The sequence below is a fragment of the Equus przewalskii genome, chromosome 31, assembly GCF_037783145.1.
Source record: "Equus przewalskii isolate Varuska chromosome 31, EquPr2, whole genome shotgun sequence".
Classification (NCBI taxonomy): Eukaryota; Metazoa; Chordata; class Mammalia; order Perissodactyla; family Equidae; genus Equus; species Equus przewalskii.
In genome coordinates, this window is record NC_091861.1 from 6,462,596 (window position 1) to 6,486,915 (window position 24,320).

At 36.5% G+C, this 24,320-nt stretch overlaps 1 protein-coding gene across 19 annotated transcripts in view; it reads left to right on the forward strand.

The window, feature by feature from the left end:
* Nucleotides 1–24,320, forward strand: part of CDC42BPA (CDC42 binding protein kinase alpha) — a 327,094-nt gene that overhangs the window by 4,561 nt on the left and 298,213 nt on the right. The window contains exon 2 of one of the 19 annotated variants that reach the window (XM_070602626.1): nt 4,953–5,100. The exons of the other annotated variants lie outside the window; for them this stretch is intronic. Coding sequence (XP_070458727.1) covers nt 5,085–5,100 — 16 coding nt within the window. The 5' untranslated portion in view covers nt 4,953–5,084. The remainder of the gene's footprint in view (nt 1–4,952; nt 5,101–24,320) is intronic. 19 annotated transcript variants of the gene reach the window in all.

The following is a 24,320-nucleotide window of genomic DNA, read 5'->3' on the forward strand; positions in this document are numbered from 1 at the left end:
CAGTATTACTCAAGGCAAAAGAAACATGCAAGGCTGTCTGTATGTGGATAACTGTTTTTTGATGCTTCCTGAATCTTGGACTTTGTAACATTTCATTTAAATTATCCTTAAATAATACTAATTTTATAGTTTATTCAGTGTATAGACACGGACACACAATAGTCTGAATGATTAAAAACTTGTCCTGTGGCTTAAACTTTTCTTTTCATTAGAATAGTTTAAAGCTCCTTCACATTTTTTCATGTGTGGGTCAATAAAGTGAGGTGATGATGGCTTGATTAGAAGGATCTGTACCGTTTCTAGGATACTTTGTTCTTCACTTCTGCCATTCGTCATTGTAAGCTTTTCCTTAGTAGAATTTATTAGTCATACCAAATTATCAAAATGTTCATTTAATACGGATGATTAAATTTACCTTTATTTCAGTCCTCAATTAGGATCAACATAAACGTCATCAGAAATAGAGGTTGGACACTTGTTTCCTTTCTACTAGTCACCTAATAGTCTAGTCTGTTCTAAGAATGATAGTGAATAAGTGCAATTATCTGTTCTAACACAATGCTGGCACATGGTAGAAGCATGCTCAATAAATGGTGGCTATTATTTTTCCATTTCTCTCCCTTCTCTTCCCCCCCTCCCCACCTTTTTAAGAACATACTGCTCTGAGTGAGAACAGGGATGTCAGGATTAACACTTAAAGAATTTTAGGAATTTGTTTATTTCATATGTAAATGTAAGGTATACCTTACATAGCAGTATAAAAACAAACAGCGTAATATGTTGGAAACTTTATGAAATGTTCCATAATTCCTGGGACTTGATTAATATTACACAGTAAGCCTAGGCTATTTTAGAGTAAAAGAACTGAACTTGGTACAAATTAATATTTTATTGCACTACTCTTCTATGGCAGTCAAAAAATTTCTTCCAAAATCTTTTCTCATTTGGTATAGCTCATTGTTTTTCGTCTTACTGATTTTGATAGGTTTTAAAAATCTGTTTCCTAAGTCCAACCAGCATTTAAAAAATTGAATGAGTAGAATAGAAAATATCAAGTACATCATGTGTAGAAAGAATAAGTATTGTTATACAAAACTCTTGTGTTTTCTTGTATTTGTTTCTGTAGGTTGAGATCAAGAGTTGGAAACTCTGGTATTAATGAAGCTAAAATATGTTGACTGGCAACACTGAAAAGGTTATAGACATAGTGCCTTTTTCAAAAAGCACACATGAAAAGATTAGGGACAGACTGAAGAATTTAGTGAAGAGAAGGAGTTTAGGTAGGGACCAGATGCTTGGAAGGCGAGAGGGAGGATGGGAGAGAGAGAGAAGGAGAAAATGGGCGTGAATATGCAGTTTTCCTGGGTTGCTCCTTCAGGATGACATGTGAATGATTGGGTGTTTTTAATTTAAAAAAACTTAACGGACAGGAGAATTAACTTCACTCCTTTGTATTATCTTTGATGGTTCATTTCCTTTTCCTTTGTCATTTTTCCTTTTCTGACTTTGAACTCTTGGATGTTGACTTCCACTGATTGTCAGAGTTGTATCAGCTTGTTGAACATTAGGGGTAACCATGACTTATAGACATTGATAGTAGTTTTTTGTTTTATCTCCCCATCACTCCACGTGAACTTTAGCATAGATGTAGGTGAGAAGGATTTACTCCATAGATTTTCTGTTCCCTTGTTAGTTGTGAAACTGCCATTGAGGGTGACTTGAAGTTTTCAGTAGCTCAGTTGCTCAGCTGCTTTTCCTGTATCTTAAGAGTCAAGAAGTTTCTTTCTATAACAACTTTTGTTTTTGAATGACCACACTGTAAGTATAGGTTATCCCAGGTGTATGTATGGCTGTCTTTAATTGCGTATAAAACTCCTGTCTAAATCTAGGGGATTTCATTTTCTTCCTCATCGATGCTGATCAGAGCTCCAGGATTGCTCTTCCCAGCTGGTTGCTCCGCACTTCCTCTCCGCGGTGTCCACTCCTTTTTACAGTTAGTAGACAGGGAATGGCCAGCCCTCTGTTGGCTAACACGCCTGCCCTTGTTCCAGTGCTGCTTTTTCTGCTGTTATAGGAGAGCTGCACTGTGTCTTTCATGGTAACAGGAGGCACAAAGACCCGGCTCCCCAGTTTCCAATCTTGCTATTTGCCCCTTAATTCTTCCTCAGATGAACTGTTTGCTTCTATTTTGGGATTAGAATTTATTCACCATAGTCCCCTCCCTAGTTTCAAAATGGGTTCTGGAAATCTATGGGATATTAATAGGTTTTTTGTGAGGGGGGAAAGGTTTATGTGGCTAAATAAATTTGGGAAGCTATTTTAAACAAAATTAAACATTAAAAGTACTGCAAGTTATTCTAGAATTTTTAAAGTTTATATAGTTATGGAGTCATCTTTTTTGCTGAGTACAGTAGTTTCTCCTTATCCGTGGTTTTGCTTTCCACAGTTTTACTTGCCCGCAATCAACTGTAGACATTGTTTGCTCCTGACATTCAACCATTGACATTTTCATGGTTTGATGATCCTTCTTTTGACATATTGTCAGAGGTCAATAGTAGCCTAACACTATGTCGCAATACCTGCGTATTCCTCTCATCATGTAGGCATTGTATCATCTCACATCATCACAGGAAGAAGGATGAGTACAGAACAATAAGATATTTTGAGAGAGACCACATCATAAGTCTTTTATTACAGTATATTGTTATAATTGTTCTATTTTATTGTTAATCTCTTACTGTGCCTAATTTATAAATTAAACTTTATCATGGGTATGTATGTATGTATAGGAAAAAACATAGCATATATAGGGTTCAGTACCATTCATGGTTTCAGGCATCCACTTGGGTTCTTAAGGTATCTCCTGTGGATAAGGGGGGACCAGTGTATCTAGAAGATGGTTGGCAACCAGTGTTCCATGGAGCACCCTTTGAGAAATGCTCTCAATGCTCAGAATGAGGTCATGGTGTTCCTTGTATCCAGGTTAGAAAGAGATAATTTTGAGGGAAACTATGGGATACTGTGGGGTTTGGAGAGAAAATCCAAATTTGAGTAAGTTGTATTTTACTTAGTGGTTGTGGACTTTTAATTGTCTTCTGGGTGATAGCCATGTGAACTGAAAGCTAAACCTTCTCATGGCGGAGGGGTGTAAGAATGATGCTGGTAAACAATTACATCCAGGAAAAACACCCTATAAAGTGAAATTAGATATAAAAATGAACCAGTGCTTTCAACCCCTAAAGTCCTTGAAATTACTGAGCAGTCTCTATTTGTGACCTTTTCTTGCTCTATTAAACTTGCTTTTCAAGTATAGGCATTCACAATAAACTCAGCAGTTCTCACTGTATCTTTTGCAGCTTTAGTTACTATAATTGTAACATGTTGCAAAACTATTGTCTATCTGAAACAATTTTATTATGATATTTAAGAGGAAAAGATCATGGACTTTTGCAATTTTAGAATCCGTTATAGTGTTAAGTATTGTTATTTTTTAAGTTGCATGTTTTAGTTAAGCTGTAGGTTTCAGACTTTTGGACTAGTTGGGAACTTTGCTATTATTTATAACATTGTATCTGTGAAGCTATGGGTTTCAAGTGCCAGCACCTATTTTACATGTTAGGAAACCAGAAGATACAATCCTTTTGTTAAAGAGAAATCCATATATAATTGGTGCTTTTTCGGCACTGTGTGAGCAATTAGAACTCTGTCATTACCGTAAACTTGTATTCTGGGTATTCGGGTGGCAGATAATAATACAGTCATGCGCTGTGTAATGATGCTTTGGTCAATGACAGACCACATATATGACAGTGGTCCCATAAGATTAGTACCATACAGCCTAAGTGTGTAGTAGGCCATACCATCTAGGTTTGTGTAAGTCACTCTATGATGTTTGCACAATGATGAAACCATGTGATGCATTTTTCAGAATGTATCCCTGCCGTTAAGCCACACATGACTATAGTAGAAGATAAGTCAACTTGATTATTTAGAGACAAATAGCCTATGGGGAATAAATTAGTCTTTTTTTCTCTCTCTTCTGATGTCCATTTATTTTTTCTTCAGTTCTTCCCCATCAACGCTATTCGTCTCACCTCCAATCTAATTATGCTAGAAAGTTCCACTTATGTGGATGAAGACAATCTTTTAAGAATACATCTGAATTAGTTCAGTCATGTGCAATCATTTGTTAACTTTAGGTTTTATTTCAAATTGCTTAAACATCACCGTAGGCTTAATCAATGAAACAACACCTTCTATTCCGTTTGCTCTACTCATAGTGATAAAGCTTAATTAAATCTACTTAGAGTTTCCATGACGAAGATCTGCGGGTGGAATACCTCAACCTGGAAGATTCCTGTTCTAAACATATAAACTGGTGAAGAGCAGGCCTTTGCATTCAGATTGACTCCTTTCGTTATTGGCTGGTTGGTTTAAGCAGGTTGCTTAACCTCTCTAGTTGTTTTATCATTTGTAAAAACAGACATATTAGTAATAGCTTATTTTGCCAAAAGGTTGAAAGTTGGTTTAGGATTTTTCCTTTTCTGGTGGTTTATAGTTGTATTTTGTCAGCTTTTTTCCTATTCTGTTTTTTAAGTTTCTGTCTAGCTTTATGATAAAAGGAAGAACTAAAATGCTATTTTTTTGTTAAGTTCAGTTGAAATGTATAGCTGTACTAATAAAGGATGTAAATAACTTTATTTCACCATTAACAAACATATTTATATCTTACTGATAAGATTTTATTAGATTATGTTCGTGTTGGAGATGTCTATCCCTGTGTGACTATGCAGCAGTATCTTATTCCTTCTTTTAGGATAAGATTTATGCATTGGAATATTTTGTTGTTATTAACAGTTATTTTTCACTAAATGTTAAGTCAATGCCCATTCTTTCTATAACCAACAGAAACTATTATGAAATAGCTAGTTATGTTTTATTTTTATATTTAGCTCCAATCTGCAGATCAGTGGCACAGTTCTAGACCTCAACTCAGAAGATTAAAATAATCATGAAGAATTATTCCTGTGTCATTCTCTTAGAACTTTTTATGGACTAAAGATTATGCAGCACCCATTAAATGCATGTTGTGGTCTGACAGTAAGTATGAAGAAAATTAATACTGTACACTAGTGTTTCCTAAACTATGTTTCAAGAGATATAAATGAACATTCTGAAAATTAAGAGTTCAGTGCATATGTGAGATTGGGAAATCGTTTTATTGCATCTCTCTTTGGATATTACAAAGCACAGTATCATAGTAATAGTTTTCAAAAGTTCGGCAGTACAGAAACTTTAACTTGTTTTACCTGGGATTTGCCTAAGTCATTTGACTTTGGAACCCTTTTTATGAGGAACAACCGACAGAGTTTGGGAAATGCTGTAGTATGCTAAGCATCCATAGGCAGTGTCAGAGCCTTTGAACACTTTATGTGGCAAAAAGTGGTTACTAAATTCTTCTACCACGTTGTTTTTTGAATATTATCACAATTTATATCAAACTCCACAGGCGGAGGTTTGAATGACTTGCCTTTATCCTTTTCATATTTAACATTTTTTAGCACTTCTCTTTGCATCACCTGGAAGCCATTCGGCAATATTTAATGGTTAGTGTGGAGTTCTGCATTGGGTGTGTATGTGTTTACAGACAAAGGAGAGTAAAACTTGATACATGCCTTTGAGTTTATATTTATAAGTGCAGTTCCTGGTCTGCAAAGGTACTTTTGCTAACCTGGTGATTTTTCAGAAGAGCTTGATCATTTTTTAATCCACTTGCCTCGCTAACCATTGAGTTGGTACAGAATTTGAGAGAGAGAGAGACTGTTGTGGCTGTGAAATAGAGCAAAGCTCATTAGATTTTATGAGAATTTTGTAAAAGCGAAGTAGTTTCCCTCCTACAACAAGAATTCCACCCTTAAATATCTGGTTTACTGGGAATGGCTAATGCCCTGAGTTGACTCAAATGTTATTAAAAGCAGCCGGGCATTTACTTAGAAGTGTTCTGTCCCAAAATTTAAAAAATACTTGTTTGAAAAGAGTAGGAAAAGCCCACAATGTCTGAAGTGCCATTTTGAGATTGTATTGCTAGCTAACTGTGGCCTTGCCCTGACCAAAGATCGTAACTAAGAAACGTTTAAAAACAGACTTACAGTTCAGGTATGTGGTGAAGCTGACACAGTGATATGATATCATAAAGCTTCTCCATATTCCATACTTATAAAGATTTTCCTAGAGTTTATGGTTAAAACCACAACAATATTTGCAAGTCTAGTGTGATTTCTATTTCTGCCTTTTGCTGCATGCCTTTGTAATTTGTCACTCCATTTCTGACTGATGTGTGCTAAGTTGACAGTTTTTTCCAGAAGTGCATCACTGTGTCCCATTGCTTGAGGTTGTGATTAAGTGTGATCATATTTGTTTCTTTTGCCTGTGTTGCTGTGGTAATCCCAATTAAGTACAGCGGCTCTTGGGTTATCCTGATTTTATTCAACCTCTGTGTGCATCTGGCTTAATTGACTTGTCTGTATTAAACGTGTCTAAATGGATTACATTCCTGGATATTACTGACTTTATTAATCAGGCTTTTGTTTCTTCATTAAATGCTAAGTAACCTGTAACCTCTTTATTATATGTGTGGCTAACCTGAAAATATTGTGAATCCTCCACATCCAGGACCTTTGTTTAGTAGAAGGACTTTTAAAAAACACTCACAACACGATCCTTTGATCATGTCAACATCCTGCTTAGTATCCTACAATGACTACTGATAGCTTTCAGGATGACATTTAAACTCCTTAGCATGGCACACAGAATTTTTAATGATATGGTTCTTGTCTGTTTCTCTAATCTTTTTTTTCACTTTTGAAACAATCTCAAACTTATGGAAAAATTCCAAGTACAGTATAATGTTTCCCCCCCGAACCATTTGAGAGTAAATCGCCTACTTGATGCCCACATATGTTCTTGTGTATTTTCTGCATGCTCTTGCATAACCACAGTGCAACCGTTAAAATCAATAAATTAACACTGATATGTTACTATCATCTACTCCTTAGACCTCATTCAAGTTTTGTCAGTTGTCCTGATAATATCTTTATAGCAAAAGGATTCAGTTCATAGTCGTATGTTGCATTTGGGTGTCGTGCCTTCTAGTGTTGTTCAGTCTGGACTCGGTCTTCAGATTCAGTTTGACTTTCATGACTGACACTTTTGAAGATTGCCAGCTGCTTATTTTGTGGCGTTTACAGTAATCCTAAATTTGGGTTTGTTTCCTTATGATAGTACATCTTTGGCAAGAATATCCCAGAAGCGATGCCATTGCAGCCCTTTTATGTGGAGATTCTTTCATCTAGCTCAGCTTTCAACACCCTTCTCAGGCCCACCATGACTTTTGTCCCCTCATGTGTACTTTTTTTTTTTTTGAGGAAGATTGTTGCTGAGCTAACATCTGTTGCCAATCTTCCTCTTTTTGCTTGAAGAAGATTGTTGCTGAGCTAACATCTGTGCCAGTCTTCCTCTACTTTGTGTGGGGTGCTGCCACAGCATGGCTTGAGGGGCGGTGCTATGTCCACACCCAGGATCCAAACCTGTGAACCCCAGGCTGCCGAAGCGGAGTGCACAAACTTAACCATATGCCACTGGGCCGGAACCTCCCCCATGCCTACTTTGATCTTCCCCACCTAATGCCTGTATCTATATCTCTATCTATCTATCTATAGAATTTCATTTATATTTCCCACCCTCACCTTTAAAAATTTTAAAAAATTCTTTAAAAAATTTATGTATAGTAAAATTCACTCTCTTTGTTGTACATCCTATGAGTTTTGACAAATGTAGACCACTACCACAGTCAAGATCCAGAGCAGTTCCATCATCCCCCAAATTCTCTTGTGTTGCCCTTTTGTGGCACGCTCACCTTTTACTCCAGCCATAATGAAGTGTTGACTCTTCCGCTAATGGCTATTCTGTGACTTTTCATGTATTGGTTAACTTGTTTGGAAATTTACCTTCTGCAGCCCCTCCCCGCCTCACCTGTCCTGGTATGGTGCCTGGCACATAGCGGGCATTTGGTAATGTTGGTTGATGAATTAATAATGTTATGCTTGTTACAGGCAAGGCTAAAAGCAATAGACCTGATCTTGAAGCATTGCATGAAAATTGTATTTTTGTATTTCAGGGACTTCTTTTTTCATTGATTTATCCTGGTTTTTTCCAAAAGTGATTTCTTATAAGTAGTGGTTTATAATTCCCTCCCTTAGCAGTTGACAGTCTGTAAACTAGTATTTCATGGGTGAAGGTAAGGAGAAGAGGGTACTACTGTTTAAAGGAATAAGATAAAATGCAAATAATTTCTAATTTTTAAAGTTAAAATTTTCTTTCTTTTTTTTTTTTAAAGATTGGCACCTGAGCTGACATTCGTTGCTGATCTTTTTTTTTTCCCCCTTCTTCTCCCCAAAGGCCCTCAGTACATAGTTGTATATTTTACTTGTGGATCCTTCTAGTTGTGCTATGTGGGATGCCGCCTCAGCATGGCTTGATAAGCGGAGCCGTGTCTGCACCCAGGATCTGAACTGGTGAAACCCTGGGCCGCCAAAGCAGAGCATGTGAACTTAACCACTTGGCCACGGAGCTGGCCCCAAGTTAAAATTTTCTTACATTAAGTCTGTGTTTAACCTTATTTGCACAACAGCCAGCATAAACTTTGGAGTCGGTGATGGTGCATTGAACCACAAATATAATTTCCTTCCCTTCTGCAACCCCACTAAAACTGTAGTAAAGGAATTTTTTAAAAAGTCGTAAACCTTCAAGGATGAGAAAAGCAGGAGAAGATACTATAGCAGTGAATTCTTGGGAGCTGAAAAGCAGATGGATGAGTGATACTGACTTAGCAGATCTGAGAACGTCAAATCCTCTCAGTAATAGCGAAAGCTGAGGACCTATCCACTTTACTTGGCAGAATCCTCAAAAGTCTTAGAAATTGATGTCTTTAGGAACCTCTGAAAGTTGAGGTGTGGGAGGGGCTAAAATATGGAGGGTTGATTGAACCTGTTTGATAAGCAGTAGCTGCTCTAGAGCCCCCTCCCCTACTCCATGCCACGGCGCTGTTGTAGTCTTTCTTCCTCAAACAAAGATGGGATGTTTATTCTCAGTGAAACAGAGGGTCTCTGGGTTGAGGGACATTAGGCATAGTTTAGGATGGACATTGTATACTGAAAGGAGATTAAATAAGTGTTTATTTACTTATTCTTGGCGCCCAGAATGCAGGCAACTAGGCCTTCATCACACAGGAGATCAGAAGAGTCTTCTCTGGAGAATCTGACCCCCAAGAAGATAGACCTAAAGATAAAAATATCAGGGCTTCCTCGTAAAGGGCTAAGGCAGTCGCACTACAGTGAAGTTCATTATCACTGGGTTCATGCAAGGCTTCAGAGCTTGAGGTCATCTTTTCATTTTCTCATACCTAAATATGAACAGAAAATCAAGGATTGCCAGATATCTGAGGAAAGCCTCTAATGTATAATGTACAGCTCCAAACAAATAGGAAAAAAAAGCAATTTATTTGAGACATGCTCTGCAAGGAAACCATAACTTCAAACCAAACAAAACTGTCATTAATAATTCTCAGAGATAAGGGAAAGACCATAAAATAAATCAGGATGTCTTAAAAAGAAACAAAAGAGAATTAAAAAAGTTCCTTGAAATTAAAAATGTGATAGCTGAAATGAAAACTTCAGTACAAGAATTGGAAGGTAAAGCAGAAAAAATTTCTCAGAAAATAGAGTAAAAATCACAAAGAGACAGAAAAGAGGAAATACAGAGAACAACATTAGAGGACCAATTTAAGAGGTCTTAATAGTAATCTGAATAATAAGAATTCTAATAGGGAGAACAGAGACGAGGAAATCATCAAGGAAACAATTCAAGAAAATATTCTGGAACTGGAGGACATGAGTTTCTAGAGAGAGGGGCCCCACCAAATATCCAGCATAATGGATGGAAATGGATTCACACCAAAATTCACAACCAGTACTTGGTGGAATTTCCAGAACTCTGGGGACAAAGAACACACCCAAAAAGTTTCCAAAGAAAATACAAAGGATCAGCAATCAGAAAGGCTTTGAACGTTTCAGCCACAACACTGGAAGCTAGAAGACAATGTTAGTATTTTGAAGGAAAATGATTTCCAAACTGGAGTTCTATACACAGCCCAATTCTCAATCAAGTGTTAAGGTGGGATATGGACATTTTTAGACATGCAAGTCTTCAAAAAATTTACCTTCTGCAACCCATGGGCTCCCAATAGGGTAACCCACCATCCAGGTTTAACTGGGACTGAGGAGTTTCTCAGCGTATGGGACTTGTGCTGGAACCAGGACTGTCCGAGGCCAACTGATGAGTTGGTTGCCCTAGACCCAATTAAATGAGAGTAAATTAAGATGAGGAAATATAGGATATAGGAAGCTGGTGATCTAATACAGGGGAGAGAAGAAAGGATTTCCTAGGATGATGGTGAAGGGAGAATACAGAACGACAGCTTTGCACCAAGTGTAGAGGTCAGTCACTCCAGATAGGAGGCCACTGAGAAGTCTCCAGGAGAGACTGCTTCAGTATCTGAGGTGAATGAACATCTTGAGAGGAGATTTAGACATGTGGGCAGGGTCTAGAGTTTCTTAGAAAATGAAGCAAATAAGAAAGCAGTTATTAAGAAAAATAAAAATTTGTGTAGGAGAGGAAAATAATAATAATTTACTTGGTTATAGTAATGGAAACACAATATTGGTCTAACGGAAATTATGCCGTAACTATATTGGGAGGATGGTATGGGAAGGGAAGGTTTTTTAAAATTTTTTTATTGTGGTCTAAATAGTTTATAACATTGTGAAATTTCAGTAGTACATTAATATTTGTCAAACACCATATAAATGTGCCCTTGCACCCCTTGTGCCCACCCTCCCCGCCTTCCCACTGATAACCACTAAATTGTTTTCTTTGTCTGTAAGTTTGTTTATATTCGACATATGAGTGAAATGATATAGTGTTTGTCTTTCTCTGTCTGTCTTATTTCACTTAACATGATGCCCTCAAGGTCCATCCATGTGACTGCAAATAGGACGATTATGTCTTTCTTTATGGCTGAGTAGTATTCCATTGTATATATACACTTCTTTATCCAGTCATCAGTTGATGGGCACTTGGGTTGCTTCCATGTCTTGGCTATTGTGAATAATGCTACAGTGAAGATAGGGGTGCATAAGTCTCTTTCTATTGTTGATTTACAGTTCTTTGGATAAGTACCCAGTAGTGGGATAGCTGGGTCATATGGTAACTCTATTTTTAATTTTTTGGGAAATCTCCATACTGTTTTCCATAGTGGCTGCTCCAGTTTGCATTCCCACCAGCAGTGTATGAGGGTTCCCTTTTCTCCACACCCTCTCCAACATTTGTTATTTTTTATCTTGGTGATTATAGCCATTCTAATGGGTGTAAGATGATATCTAAGTAGTTTTGATTTGCATCTCCTGAATGATTAGTGATGTTGAGCATCTTTTCATGTGCCTGTTGGCCATCTGTATATCTTCTTTGGAAAAATGTCTGTTCATATCCTCTGCTCACTTTTTGATCAGGCTGTTTATTTTTTTGTAGTTCAGTTGTGTGAGTTCTTTATATATTATGGAGATTAATCTCTTATTGGATATATGATGTGCAAATATTTTCTCCCAGTTGGTGGGTGGTTTTTTTATTTTGATCTTGGTTTCCTGTGCCTTCCAGAAGCTCGTTAGTCTGATGAAATCCTGCTTGTTTATTTTTTCTTTTGTTTCCCTTGTCTGAGTGGACATCATATTTGTAAAGATCCTTTTAAGGCTGATGTCAAAGAATGTACTGCTTTTATTTTCTTCTACAAGTTGTATAGTTTCAGGTCTTAAAGTCTTTGATCCATTTTGAGTCTATTTTTGTGCGTGGCGAAAGGTAATGGTCTGCTTTTGTTCTTTTGCATGTGGCCATCCAGTTTTCCCAGCACCTTTTATTGAAGAGGCTTTCTTTTCTCCATTGTATGTTCTGGGCTCTTTTGTCGAAGATTAGCTGTCCATAGATGTGTAGTTTTATTTCTGGGCTTTCAGTTCTGTTCCATTGATCTGTGTGCCTGTTTTTGTACCAGTACCATGCTGTTTTGATTTCTATATCCTTGTAAATATGTTTTGAAGTCAGGGATTGCGATGCCACCAGCTTTGTTCTTGTTTCTCAGGATTGCTTTGGGTATTGGGGTCTTTTGTTGCCCCATATGAATTTTAAGATTCTTTGTTCTATTTCTGTGAAGAATGTCATTGGGATTGCATTGAATCTGTAGATTGCTTTAGGTAGTATGGATATTTTAACTATGTTTATTCTTCCAATCCATGTACATGGAATATCTTTCCATTTCTTTTATGTCATTATCGATTTCTTTCAGTAATGTCTTATAGTTTTCCTTGTATAGATCTTTTACCTCCTTGGTTAAATTTATTCCTAGATATCATATTCTTTCTGTTGTGATTGTAAATACGATTGTATTATTGAGTTGTTGTTCTGTTAGTTCATTATTGGAGTGTAGAAATGCCGCTGATTGTTGTAAGTTGACTTTGTATCCTGCAACTTTGCTGTAATTGAGTATTTCTAATAGTTTTCCAATGGATTCTTTAGGGTTTTCTGTATATAAAATCATGTTGTCTGCAAAGAGTGATAGTTTCACTTTTTCAGTGCCTATTTGGATTCCTTTTATTTCTTTTTCCTGCCTAATTGCTCTGGCTAAAACTTCTGTACTATGTTGAGTAAGAGTGGTGAGAATGGGCACCTTGTCTTGTTCCTGTTCTCAGCAGGATGGCTTTCACTTTTTCCCCATTGAATATGATGTTGGCAGCAGGTTTGTCATATGTGGCCTTTATTATGTTGAGGTATTTTCCTTCTATACCCATTTTATTGAGAGTTTTTATCACGAACGGATGTTAGATCTTCTCAAATGCTTTCTCGGTGTCTGTGGAGATGATTATGTGGGTTTTGTTCTCCTGTTGTTAATATGGTGTATAACATTGATTGATTTGCGGATCTTGAACCATCCCTGTGTCCCTGGTATGAATCCCACTTGATCATGGTGTATGATCTTTTTAATGTATTGCTGTATTCGGTTTGCCAATATTTTGTTGAGGGGGAAAATTTTTTTTAGTGAGGGTAATGGCTTAAAACTTATGTGACAATTGAATCTGCATTTATGAATAACTGATAAAAATGAAAACTTAAAAGGTAGTTTTAGTTTTTACAGAATTAAAAAGTCCCAGTCCTTTAATCCTTCCTCATCAATGTTATTTTCAGACTTTTTTCTAAACTCCTGTAACTGAGGAGCTCAAAACTGGATACAGTAAATAGGAGCTTCAGAATTTGTTTGTAGTATTCATAGTACTATGCCATTTTATAAAATATAAAATTTTCACACTGAGCATCGATGGATTTTAGTGTCCTGGGGGGGTTCCTAGAACCAAGCCACTATGGATATTGAGGGACGACTGTATATTCTTTGAGCAGATCAGTCTTTTTTCTTCTATAGTGATTGCTCTGTTCTTACAGAGGAGATTTATAAATAGTCTTTTATCTATCTTAGGAGGGTAGTTTATTCCTGAAAAAGCTATGTAGGGTAAATTCTATGTATTTACATTAGTAATACACAGATCCTTCTAAAGTTAACACAAGGCACACACATTTTATTCGATGTTTATGGAATTGAACACACAACAAAGGAACTCTTAACGGAGCAATAAAGACAAAGTAAATCATGCGATGATGTAAGTGATGTAAATGACGGGTATGATTATCACTTCTGTAAACTAGTAAGCTACCAGGTGCTGTGAGAGGAGACGTCAGAACACTTGTCAAATATGCAGCTGCAGGGTAGCTCTCTTTTAGCAGTCCTCAGCTCCTCTTGAGGCGTCTGAAGTCCAGGTTGGTCCTGGTAAATGCAAAGAAATGCCTCATATTAAATGAGATTCTTCTTGCAATGAATTTCAGCTTTTCATAGAGAAAACCTTTTTGAAATCTAAATAGTTGAGCTGTCCTTTTCGTTTCTGTTTTTAGGGCAGGGTTAAGAGAAGTTTGTTTCAGGGAGTTGCTGAGCAGTGGGACTAAATGGGAAACTGGTCAGCTTTCTAACTACTCCTGGGTCAGGTTTTCAGAGGATGACTTCATTATTTTATTTGAACATTAGGATACATATTGAAAAACACACCCTAAAACAAATTATTATTGATTTATTGCTATGGTCTGAATGTTAGTGTCCCTGCAAAATTCATATGTTAAACTCCTAACCCCGAAAGACGGTGATATTGACGGATGGGGCCTTCGGTGCTTAGGTTTTACCCTCATGAATGGGATTACCTTTGTAAAAGAGGCCCCAGAGAGCTTTTGAGACCTTCCACCATGTAAGGACACAGCAAGAAGGTGCCAGCTAGAAACCAGGAAGAGGGCCCTCACAACAACTCAACCGTGCTGGTACTTTGAGCTTGGACTTTTAACTTCCAGAATCGAAATTTCTGTTGTTTATAAGCTACCCAATGTGTGGCATTTTATTATAGCAGCCCAAAGGACTAAAATTATGCGCTACTTTTGCCCTTGCATTAGAAATTACTCTGATTAGTACTTCTGTTGTTGAAGGTCATTTTGATTCTATTTTCCAGATTTCTGGTATCTTACTTTGTTGGTGATTATATACTTAAAAAGTTCCATATTTACTCTTGCATTTTATCTAAAAGAGAAAAAGAAAATATTAAAAATGGTAAAGTCATAAATAAAATATTTATATGTTAAATTGGTGATCATTTTTTAGTTTCTAGATTTAATTCCTTTACTTGGAATTAAAAGAATTTAAAGTAGATACTAACCAGATGCCTAGATAGCAACATCTGTAATTTAAAAGTTACTTAGAATTAGGATGAAATATTTATGATAGTCTAGTATATTTTGTTTTCAATTAGGTATGTTACTGAAAAATAGAACTTCAACCATCCCATTTAAAGAAACAAAGAAGCAAAAGGAAATGATGTAACATAACTAGTATGTAGAAATGATAAAGGAATTTTTTCCCCCAGCAGTAAGTAGTAATACTTTCTTTGCAGCAGTATCTAATTTACATTTCACTTCTAAAAGATACAAAGATAATTTTTGTAAGAATGTTTTTGAAATAGGAATTATTTCTATTTTAAAAAGCCCTAATTCTTTAGTGTTTATTAACACTAAGAATTTTCAGATAAAGATGTTTTAACTTTTTTTTTTATTTCTCTGCACATGGCTTGAATTGTATTTGTCTGAATTTCTTGTTTTGAAAGTCCAGAAAGCTTTATGAAGTAATACCAAGAAAATGTTTAGTTCAGTTTACTGTTCTTTCCCAGAAGGACTTTCCCTTTATTTAACTGCTTCACTTGATTTGTATTTCTTCTATTTTAAGGTTGTCCATTTGTGAATGTTACCAGCCTCCAGAATGGGAAGAGTTGTTTATGATTCCATTCTAGCGTGTTGGAGTTTTTCGTAAATGATGAGTGTGTTTTGCTCAGCTTAGTTTTGGCTAATTTTCCTTTGAGTTTTTAGGCTATAGCACCAACATACAAATGCCACTATCTAGTTTATACACATATTTAGCCAACTATTAAAAATGAAAATAACTATTTTCTTTAAGTTATTACTACAAAAAATGATGTGAGGTGAGTGAGGGCAGTTATAGGGGTGGAATCTGGTACTATTTGGTCATAATTTACTTGTTGTTGTTTTCTGTGTGTTTATGTATGTTGGATGTACTCTAAATGCTCCTTGTTCCCAGTGCCTTGGAAATATATATGAATTTGGAATCATGGTACAACTCTCAGGAGGGAGGGATCCTTGAAAATGCCAGCCACCTGAAATTCTTACCTATTACATGTGAGAGTGTGTGAATGTGTGTGTGTGTTTGTTTTGAGACAGATGAAAAATATAGTAATCCCTCTGGTTTCCCCCAATTCCCTATCTCCCTTCTTTTTCTTTCTTTTTTTTTTTTTTTAGCAATAAACTATATTTAACAAAACTTGCCATTTTAAGTATTTTTAGGTATATAATTCAGCGACATTGATTACATTTACAGTGTTATGCAACCATCACTACTATCTATTTCTAAAACTTTTTCATCACCCCAGAAACTCTGTACCTATAAAGCAGTAATTCTGCATTCTCCTCCTCCTCCATCTCCATCTCCTGGTAATCTGTAATCTACTTTCTTTCTCTGTAAATTTGCCTATTCTAGATATTTCCTGTAAGTGGAATCATACAACATTTATCCTTTTGTATCTGGCTTATTTCACTTACTATAATGTTTTCAAGGGTCATCCACGTTGCAGCATGTATCAGAATTTCATTTATTTTTAAGTCTGAACAATATACCATTGTATGCATATGTACTACATTTTGTTTATCCATCTGTTGGTGAACTTTTGGGTTGTTTCCACCTTTTGACTTTTATGAATAATGCTGTACCAAACACTGTATGTACAAGTATCTGTGTGAGTTCCTGTTTTTAATTCTTTTGGGATGTACCTAGGAGTGGAATTGCTGGGTCATGTAGTAATTCTGTGTTTAACTTTCTTGAGGAAGTGTCAAATTGTTTTTCAAAGTAGCTGTACCATTGTATAGTCCTACCAGCAATGTACTAAGGTTCCAGTTTCTCCACGTTCTTGTCAACACTTGTTGTTTTCCATTTTTTGATTAGAACAATGTTAGTATGTGTGGAATGGTAACTCATTGTAGTTTTAATTTGCATTTCCTAACGATTAGTGATATTGAGCATCTTTTCATGTACTTATTGGCCATTTGTATATCTTCTTTGGAGAAATGTCATTTCAGGTCATTTGCCCATTTTTTCATTGGGTTGTCTTTTTGAGTTTGAGTTGTAGAAGTTCTTTATATATTCTGGATATTAATCCCTTATCAGATAGATGATTTGTAAGTATTTTCTCCCATTCTGTAGGTTGCCTTTTTCTCTGTTGATATTGGTTTTTTTTATATATATTTTTTATTTTTCCCTTTTTTCTCCTCAAAGCCTCCTGGTACATAGTTGTATATTTTTAGTTGTGGGTCCTTCTAGTTGTGGCATGTGGGATGCTGCCTCAGCGTTGCTTGATGAGCGGTGCCATGTCTGCGCCCAGGATCTGAACTGGCAAAACCTTGGGCCGCCAAAGCAGGGTGTGTGAACTTAACCACTCGGCCATGGGTCTGGCCCCTGATATTGTCTTTTGATGCACAAATTTTATTCCATTTTCATGAAGTCCACTTTGTCTATTTTTTCTTTTGCTGCCTGTGCCTTTGGTACCATATCCAAGAAATCATTGCCAAGTCCAATATAATGAAGCTTTCCCCCCTCTCTTTTCTTGAGTTTTCCAGTTCAGCTCTTATATTTAAGTCATTGACCCATTTGGAGTTAATTTTTGCATATGGAGGTCTGAGTTCACTCTTTTGCATGTGGAAGTCCAAGTGTCCCAGCATAATTTGTGGAAGAGTTTGTTCTTTCCTCATTGAGTGGACTTAGCACTCTTTTCAAAAATCCATTGGACACAGATGTATGGGATTATTTCTGGACTCTCAATTTTATTCCATTGATCTGTATGTCTATCTTTATGCCAGTGCCACACAGCCGTGATTACTGTAGCTTTGTAGTAAGTTTTGAATTGGAAAGTGTGAGTCCCTTAACTTTGTTTTTCTGTTTCAAGATTGTTTTGACGATTCTGGACCCCTTGCAGTTCCATTTGAATTTGAGGATCGGCTTTTCCAGTTCTGCAAAAAAAAGACTGTTGGAGTTTTGATAGGGCTTTCCTTCATCTTTATTAACAAAAGTCAATTAAGTATATTTTTTAGCTTTTTTTTGCAGTAAGGCATGGCCGCTTGACTAATTCTGGTCAGTTGATGTAAGCAGAAGTGATGTGAGATATTGATCAGAAGCTTCATTAAAAGGTGGCTTTCCCTGCTTTATTCCCTTCTGTTGCACAGAACGTGTCATGTCTTCAGAGCTTGGATCATGAGGATGGGGGCATGAGGGCCATGCTCCAAGGATGGCATACAGTGAACTGAAAGCATCCTGGATCCCTTTCAGCTTTGTTAAATTGCCTTACCAGCCTTGGACTGTCTACCTTCAGACTTATTTTACTTGAAAAAGAAGTACATTTTATTTTGGTTAAGCTAGGGTTAATTGGAGTTTTCTGTTAGATAGAACTGAATTTAATCTTAATTGATACACTTTTCCTACTATATTAATTTGGTTGTCTCTTCTTTGTGTACAATGTGTGAGGGGAGTGAGGAAGATAATATATTGCCAGAATTACTGAAACTGTGCTTAATTAAAAAATTTTGTATTTTATATATATGTTTTGTGAATTTAACTTTAAAATTATTTTTTCCTAAATATATACTATTAACAGTTTCTTTAATAGCCTCTATAATTTTTTAAAAAGCAGAAAAAAATTTCACCATTATAGCAGAGCAGCTTTTGTCATTTGTATACTCTCCCATTGAGTATTTTTTATGTGCACGTTTTGTTTTCTACATAGGAACCCTTCTGGTATTTTTATACTCTGCTTTTTTCACTTAATGTTATAAAGTGACTTAGTGCAAATTAACGAATCTCTTTGTGTCTCAGTTTCTTTATCTTTAAAATGGGAATAGTTATTACGCATACCTCATGGGGTGGTTGTGAGGATTAAATAAAATATTGCACATAGAGTGTTAGACCGGTGCCTGGCACATAGTAAGCCCTCAGTAAGTATTAGTTATCGTTATCATTAATAGTGTATCCTCTTAAGCTTTTTCTATATTATTGTAGACTCTTCATAATTACCATTTTCAAAGTCTGCTTAATATTCCACTAAACAGATATACAGTTATATATGGGACATTAAAATTCTTTTTATTATTTAAGTTACTTCCGATTTTTTTTGCTATTATAAATAATGCTCTTATAAACTGATCTGTGTTTACATGTGATTTTACTATAAGCTCAGGCCATTTTCTTTTTGAGGAAGAATGGCCCTGAGCTAACATCTGTGCCCATCTTCTATTTTATATGTGGGTCACCGACCACAGCATGGCTTGATAAGCAGTGCTAGGTCCACACCTGGGATCCGACCCAGCGAACCCTGGGCTGCTGAAATGGAGTGCGCAAACTTAACTGCTGTGCCACCAGGCCAGCCCTGATCTAGGGCCATTTTTAAAAGCAGTTGCCCCTGATTTAAAAATGAAATATGGAAGAAAATGTGAAATAGGTCTTTTTTTTAGAATGACTTTATCATAATAACCTTTATATCAATCTGATGGCTATTGGAGATGCAGATATTTCCTGCAATATATAATCGTATAGCTAGTTCTGATAGCACATTCGTTCTAAGTTCTGTAAACTGGAGGATTCTCTTCTTGTGATAATTTTTTGAAATTGTAAACAATTAAGGATTAAAAGGTGATTGAAAATATACCATAGTCACTATTTTAGAGCACATAGTACTATTTTAAATTATGTATGTTTATAATTATTTGATTAGTGTATTAATCTTCCCTGCCAGCTCAGGGACCACATCTGTTTTGCTTATCACTTCATAGTACTTGGTGTATTGTAGGCACTCAGATATTTACTTGATAAATGAAGGAATTGGTGAATGAACAATGGAATAAATAGGCAATAAAATTAAAATTATTTTAATACAGTCAAATCTCAACATTGAGTCAATTCTTATGATGAAGAAAAAACTTCTAAGGCTTCTACTTTAAAAGCAATTCTGTAGAAATTAGGAAAGAAATAGAACATGACAAAAAGAGCAATCTAAATATCAAAATATTTAAGCCTAGACTTTTGGTTTTGTTTGAATGATAGTGAAAACATCCAGGTAGATGTTCAGGAGACAGAAATATGGACAGAGGTCAAAGGGTGGTCATTAATGTAATGGCAATAATTAAAGTCAGTTATGGAATGCTTACTTTGTGCTAGATGATGTGCTAATTGTGGAAGATAGAAAGATGAATAGGATACATTCCTCATAATAATGTTATTGTTAAAATATTTCTTACCTCCATAATCCTCTTTGCAAGTTTTAACAAGTTCAGAATTTTGATTTTAGAATTCAGTGGAAAATAGTAAGACTATGACCAAATTATCTTAATATTTGTTGAATTTTCACTACATCTTCTAGAGAATAGAAAAAGAAGGTTTTAATTCAGTGAACTTTATTGATGACTCATTTGTTAATACAGTATTTTCAAAAATTCTTGTTTTACTGTCATTCTGTCTAAATATAATTGGAACGAGATCTTTTTCATAATAATTATGATGCTTATTTTTATCTCTCTTAGGATGAAAATATGGAAATGCTTGTGTCTCTAAACAGAGATATGTATTTAGTGAAGCGTAGTTTTCATTTGAAATTTTAAAAATCATCTTAGACTTTATATTTCTTCTTTTAGACAATGATACTTTAAAAATTACCATAATAGGTCTGTTATATACCTCAGGCCTGTTTGTTATGTTTAAACTCTTTTCTTTAACATGAACTTGAGTTTTGTGAATATTTGTACTTTATTTCTTGAATTTATGATTCTGTAGCAGAAACAGGTCAAATTTCTGATGGTATAAAATGCTGACTTCAGTGGTTGGAATAAAAAGAAACAGTATAAATGATAGTATAGTGACAAGAAAAGGTTACTGATTACACAATAAAACTGGAGGGTTGATAGTGTGCTTTTGGCTGTAAGGAACTGAAAGTCCACTGCAAATTGGTTTAAATAATAAGGAAAGTTTTACTAGCTAACCTGTGAAGAGCAAAGGTGGGGTAAGCTTCTCGGTTGGGTGGCTGAGTGTTATCAAACATGTAGGTTCTTGGGCCAGCCCTGGTGGCCTAGTGGTTAAGTTCAGCACACTGCTTTGGTGGCCTGGGTTTTGGTTTCCGGGTGCAGACTTACACCACTTGGCTGTCAGTGGCCATGCTGTGGCAGTGGCTCACATACAAAATAGAGGAAGATGGGCAACAGATGTTAGCTCATGGTGAATCTTCTTCAGCAAAAAGAGGAAGATTGGCAACAGATGTTAGCTCAGGGCAAATCTTGCTCAGCAAAAACACAAAAAAAACCATGTAGCTTCTTTGAGTTTCACTGCTGCTGTAGTATAGGCTTCTTTAACAGAATCTTTCCCCAAGGTTGTAGGATGGCAACATGGAGCAACACGATTCCTTGTTCAGGTGGGAGGGGAGAGAGAGAAGTGGCTTCCTGTAGCCCTCTCAAGAGGAACAAGACTTGACCTTTCACAGAAACACCCAGAAAATCTCCTCTCCAGTCTTAATGGCCAGAATTAGGTCTCATGTCTCTTCTTGAACTATTCATTGCATTGGTGAGATTATTGAGGTGCATGGCTGTGTGAGGGAAGTGTAGATAACTTAACAACATTACTATTCTCTTTAGGAAGAGGAAGTGGATTCTGGGTAAACCGCAAACAGTCTCCACTACAGTTAACATTGTGGTTTACAATTTATTCATAGCTTCTTCTAGGAGTTATTAGTGCTACAGTATAGTTTGATGGTGTTCTTTGCCTTTTTCCTGATCACCTCTGAGTAATGCCTTCTCTAATGTGGTTTTGATTTAGGAATTCTGAGCCAGCATTGTTGTATGGAAGAGAGAAAATGATGCATTATAAATATTATAATTAAATTTCAATTTTAAAATTGCAAATGGTCATTAAAATGATGCTTTTCCCAGCCATGCCATCTTTTGTTGGCTTATCCCTCTCTGAATGCCTGTAAAATTTGTTTATGGTGCTCGTTTGGCAGCCAGTATGAATTATCTTGGATTATTAATTATCTTTTTATGTATAGCACACCGAGAATCTTCTCTCACTGTATCTCTAACACAAGTAAATTCCAGTATATCTTTATTGTTACTGATATCTGCACAAAGTGTGGTTAGCAGAAGGTCTGTTTAAAGCTAATTCAATAAATATTTATTGTGCATAATAGATACGTGTATGGTGGAGTATGGGAATTTTTATGTGTATAATGGAGTATGGGAACAATAAAGATGAACAACATGTGATTCCTGCCCTCAAGGAATTAAGCAGAATGTGAGTGTATTAAAGGAGGCACAAGAGAGAGATTACTTTTTTTTTAATAAGGAAACTTTTAATTTTAATTTTTTATTTTTTTTGAGGAAGATTAGCCCTGAGCTAACGTCTGCCGCCAGTCATCCTCTTTTTGCTGAGGAAGACTGGCCCTGAGCTAACATCCATGCCCATCTTCCTCTACTTTATATGTGGGACGCCTACCACAGCATGGCTTGACAAGCAGTGCGTAGGTCTGCACCTGGCGGTGAACCCCGGGCCACCGAGGTGGAATGTGCAAACTTAACTGCTGCGCCACTGGGCCAGCTCCTGAGCTGATCTTTAAGACAGTGTTCTGTGAATTAGAGATAGGAGAGCATTTTAGATAGAAGGGAACAAGGGAATGTAGAGAATGGAGGCAGGAAAGCTCAAAGGCATGTGCTTCGAGCAGAGTAAGGGAATAGTTGGAAATATAGTTGGAATGGTGTGTTGGGGCCATTTCAGAAGGTTTACTACATAATTGGAATTCGACTCGGTGGACAGTAGGAAGCTGTTGAATTTATATTTGTTTTTAAAGCAAGGAGACTTGGAAATTGCTTTCTACCAAAACATAAGTACTCTTAAGATTTGTAGTCTTTTGTTAGGTTAGAATGTTTTTGGAATACACTCATTAGTTCTTTTTAACAAATATTTATTGCATACCTCCTATGTGGTAGGTACCAGTTTCTGGGGATACAGCAGTGACCAAGATAGGCAAGGTCTCCACTCTCATGGAACTTACATCATAATTTGGGGGAAGTCAGGGAATAAACATGTAAATAAATAGGGTTACTTGAGATATTGGTAAGAGCTATAAAGAAAATAAAAGCATATGACATGACAATTTAGATTGGTTCATCATGGGATGAAGCCCATGTTTTTGGTCTGAGCAACTGGGTGAATAACCAGTAATATTTATTGAATATTTACTGTGTGTGAGGCACTGTCCAAGCAATTTTCAGATTATTTTATTTAATCATCACAATTTTATGGAGAAGGTACCATTATCCCTAACTGTGTAGATGAGGAAACTCAGGCACAGGTCTGTGGTCTGAAAGCTAGTAAGTGGTGGTGTCAAGATCCAAACATATAATCTGATTTTAGAGCACACACTCTTAACCACAAACTACTCAGTTGTGCTGACATCACTGAGATAGAATAATATGACGGGAGGACTGTGGGGTGGGTTGAGAACTAAGAATTCTGTTTGGCCGCCTTAAGTTTGGGATAGTAGGCAGGTGATGTGTTAGTCTGGAGATATGTTAGTTATTGGAGAGATTACAGATATAAATTTCAGATTCATTAGCTTATGGGTAAAGGTATGAGACCAGATGAGATTTCTTTTTTTTCTTTTTTCTTTTTTATTATTTTTTTAAGATCTTATTTTTCCTTTTCCTCCCAGAGCCCCCCGGTACATAGTTGTGTATTTTTAGTTGGCGGTTCTTCTAGTTGTGGCATGTGGGACGCTGCCTCAGCATGGCCTAACGAGCGGTGCCATGTCTGCACCCGGGATTCAAACCGGCAAAACCCTGGGCCGCCAAAGCGGAGCGTGCGAACTTAACCACTCGGCCATGGGGCCGGCCCCCAGATGAGATTTCTTTAAAAAAAATGTGTAGATAGGAAAGAGAAAAGGGCAACCAACAGGTAACTCTTGAGGCATCCAAAATTTAAGAGCTTGAACAGTGGAGGAGGAACCAGAAATGGAGAATGGCCAGTGAGGTAGAAGAAACCAGGAGAATGTGTTGTCAGGAAGCCATAGGAAACGTTTCAGAAGAAAGGAATATCACATGTTGTGAACGTGGCTAAGATGCAGGTCAGATGAGGAGAAAGTGGCGTCAAAGTGGAAGCTACGCGTATAGACAGTTCTTTAAAGCGGTTTCACTGTGAAGGAGAGCAAAGAAATTTGGTGGTAGTTAGAGGGGGACGTGGGTTAGGGAGAGGTTTTAAGCGTGGGGTAAAACTATGGTTGAAAAAAAATTGATCCAATGAAGAGGGAGAAATTTATGATATAGAGAAGAGGGAATCTAAATATAGCGATCGCGCTTTGATTGGACAGGCACTTGCTCTGTTTTATAGTAGAGAGGCAGAGGACAAGGGTACAGATATAGGTAAGTTGGTAGATTGGTGGTGGAAAGATAAAGGAGTTTACTTCTGATTCTGTTATTTCAGTGATGTT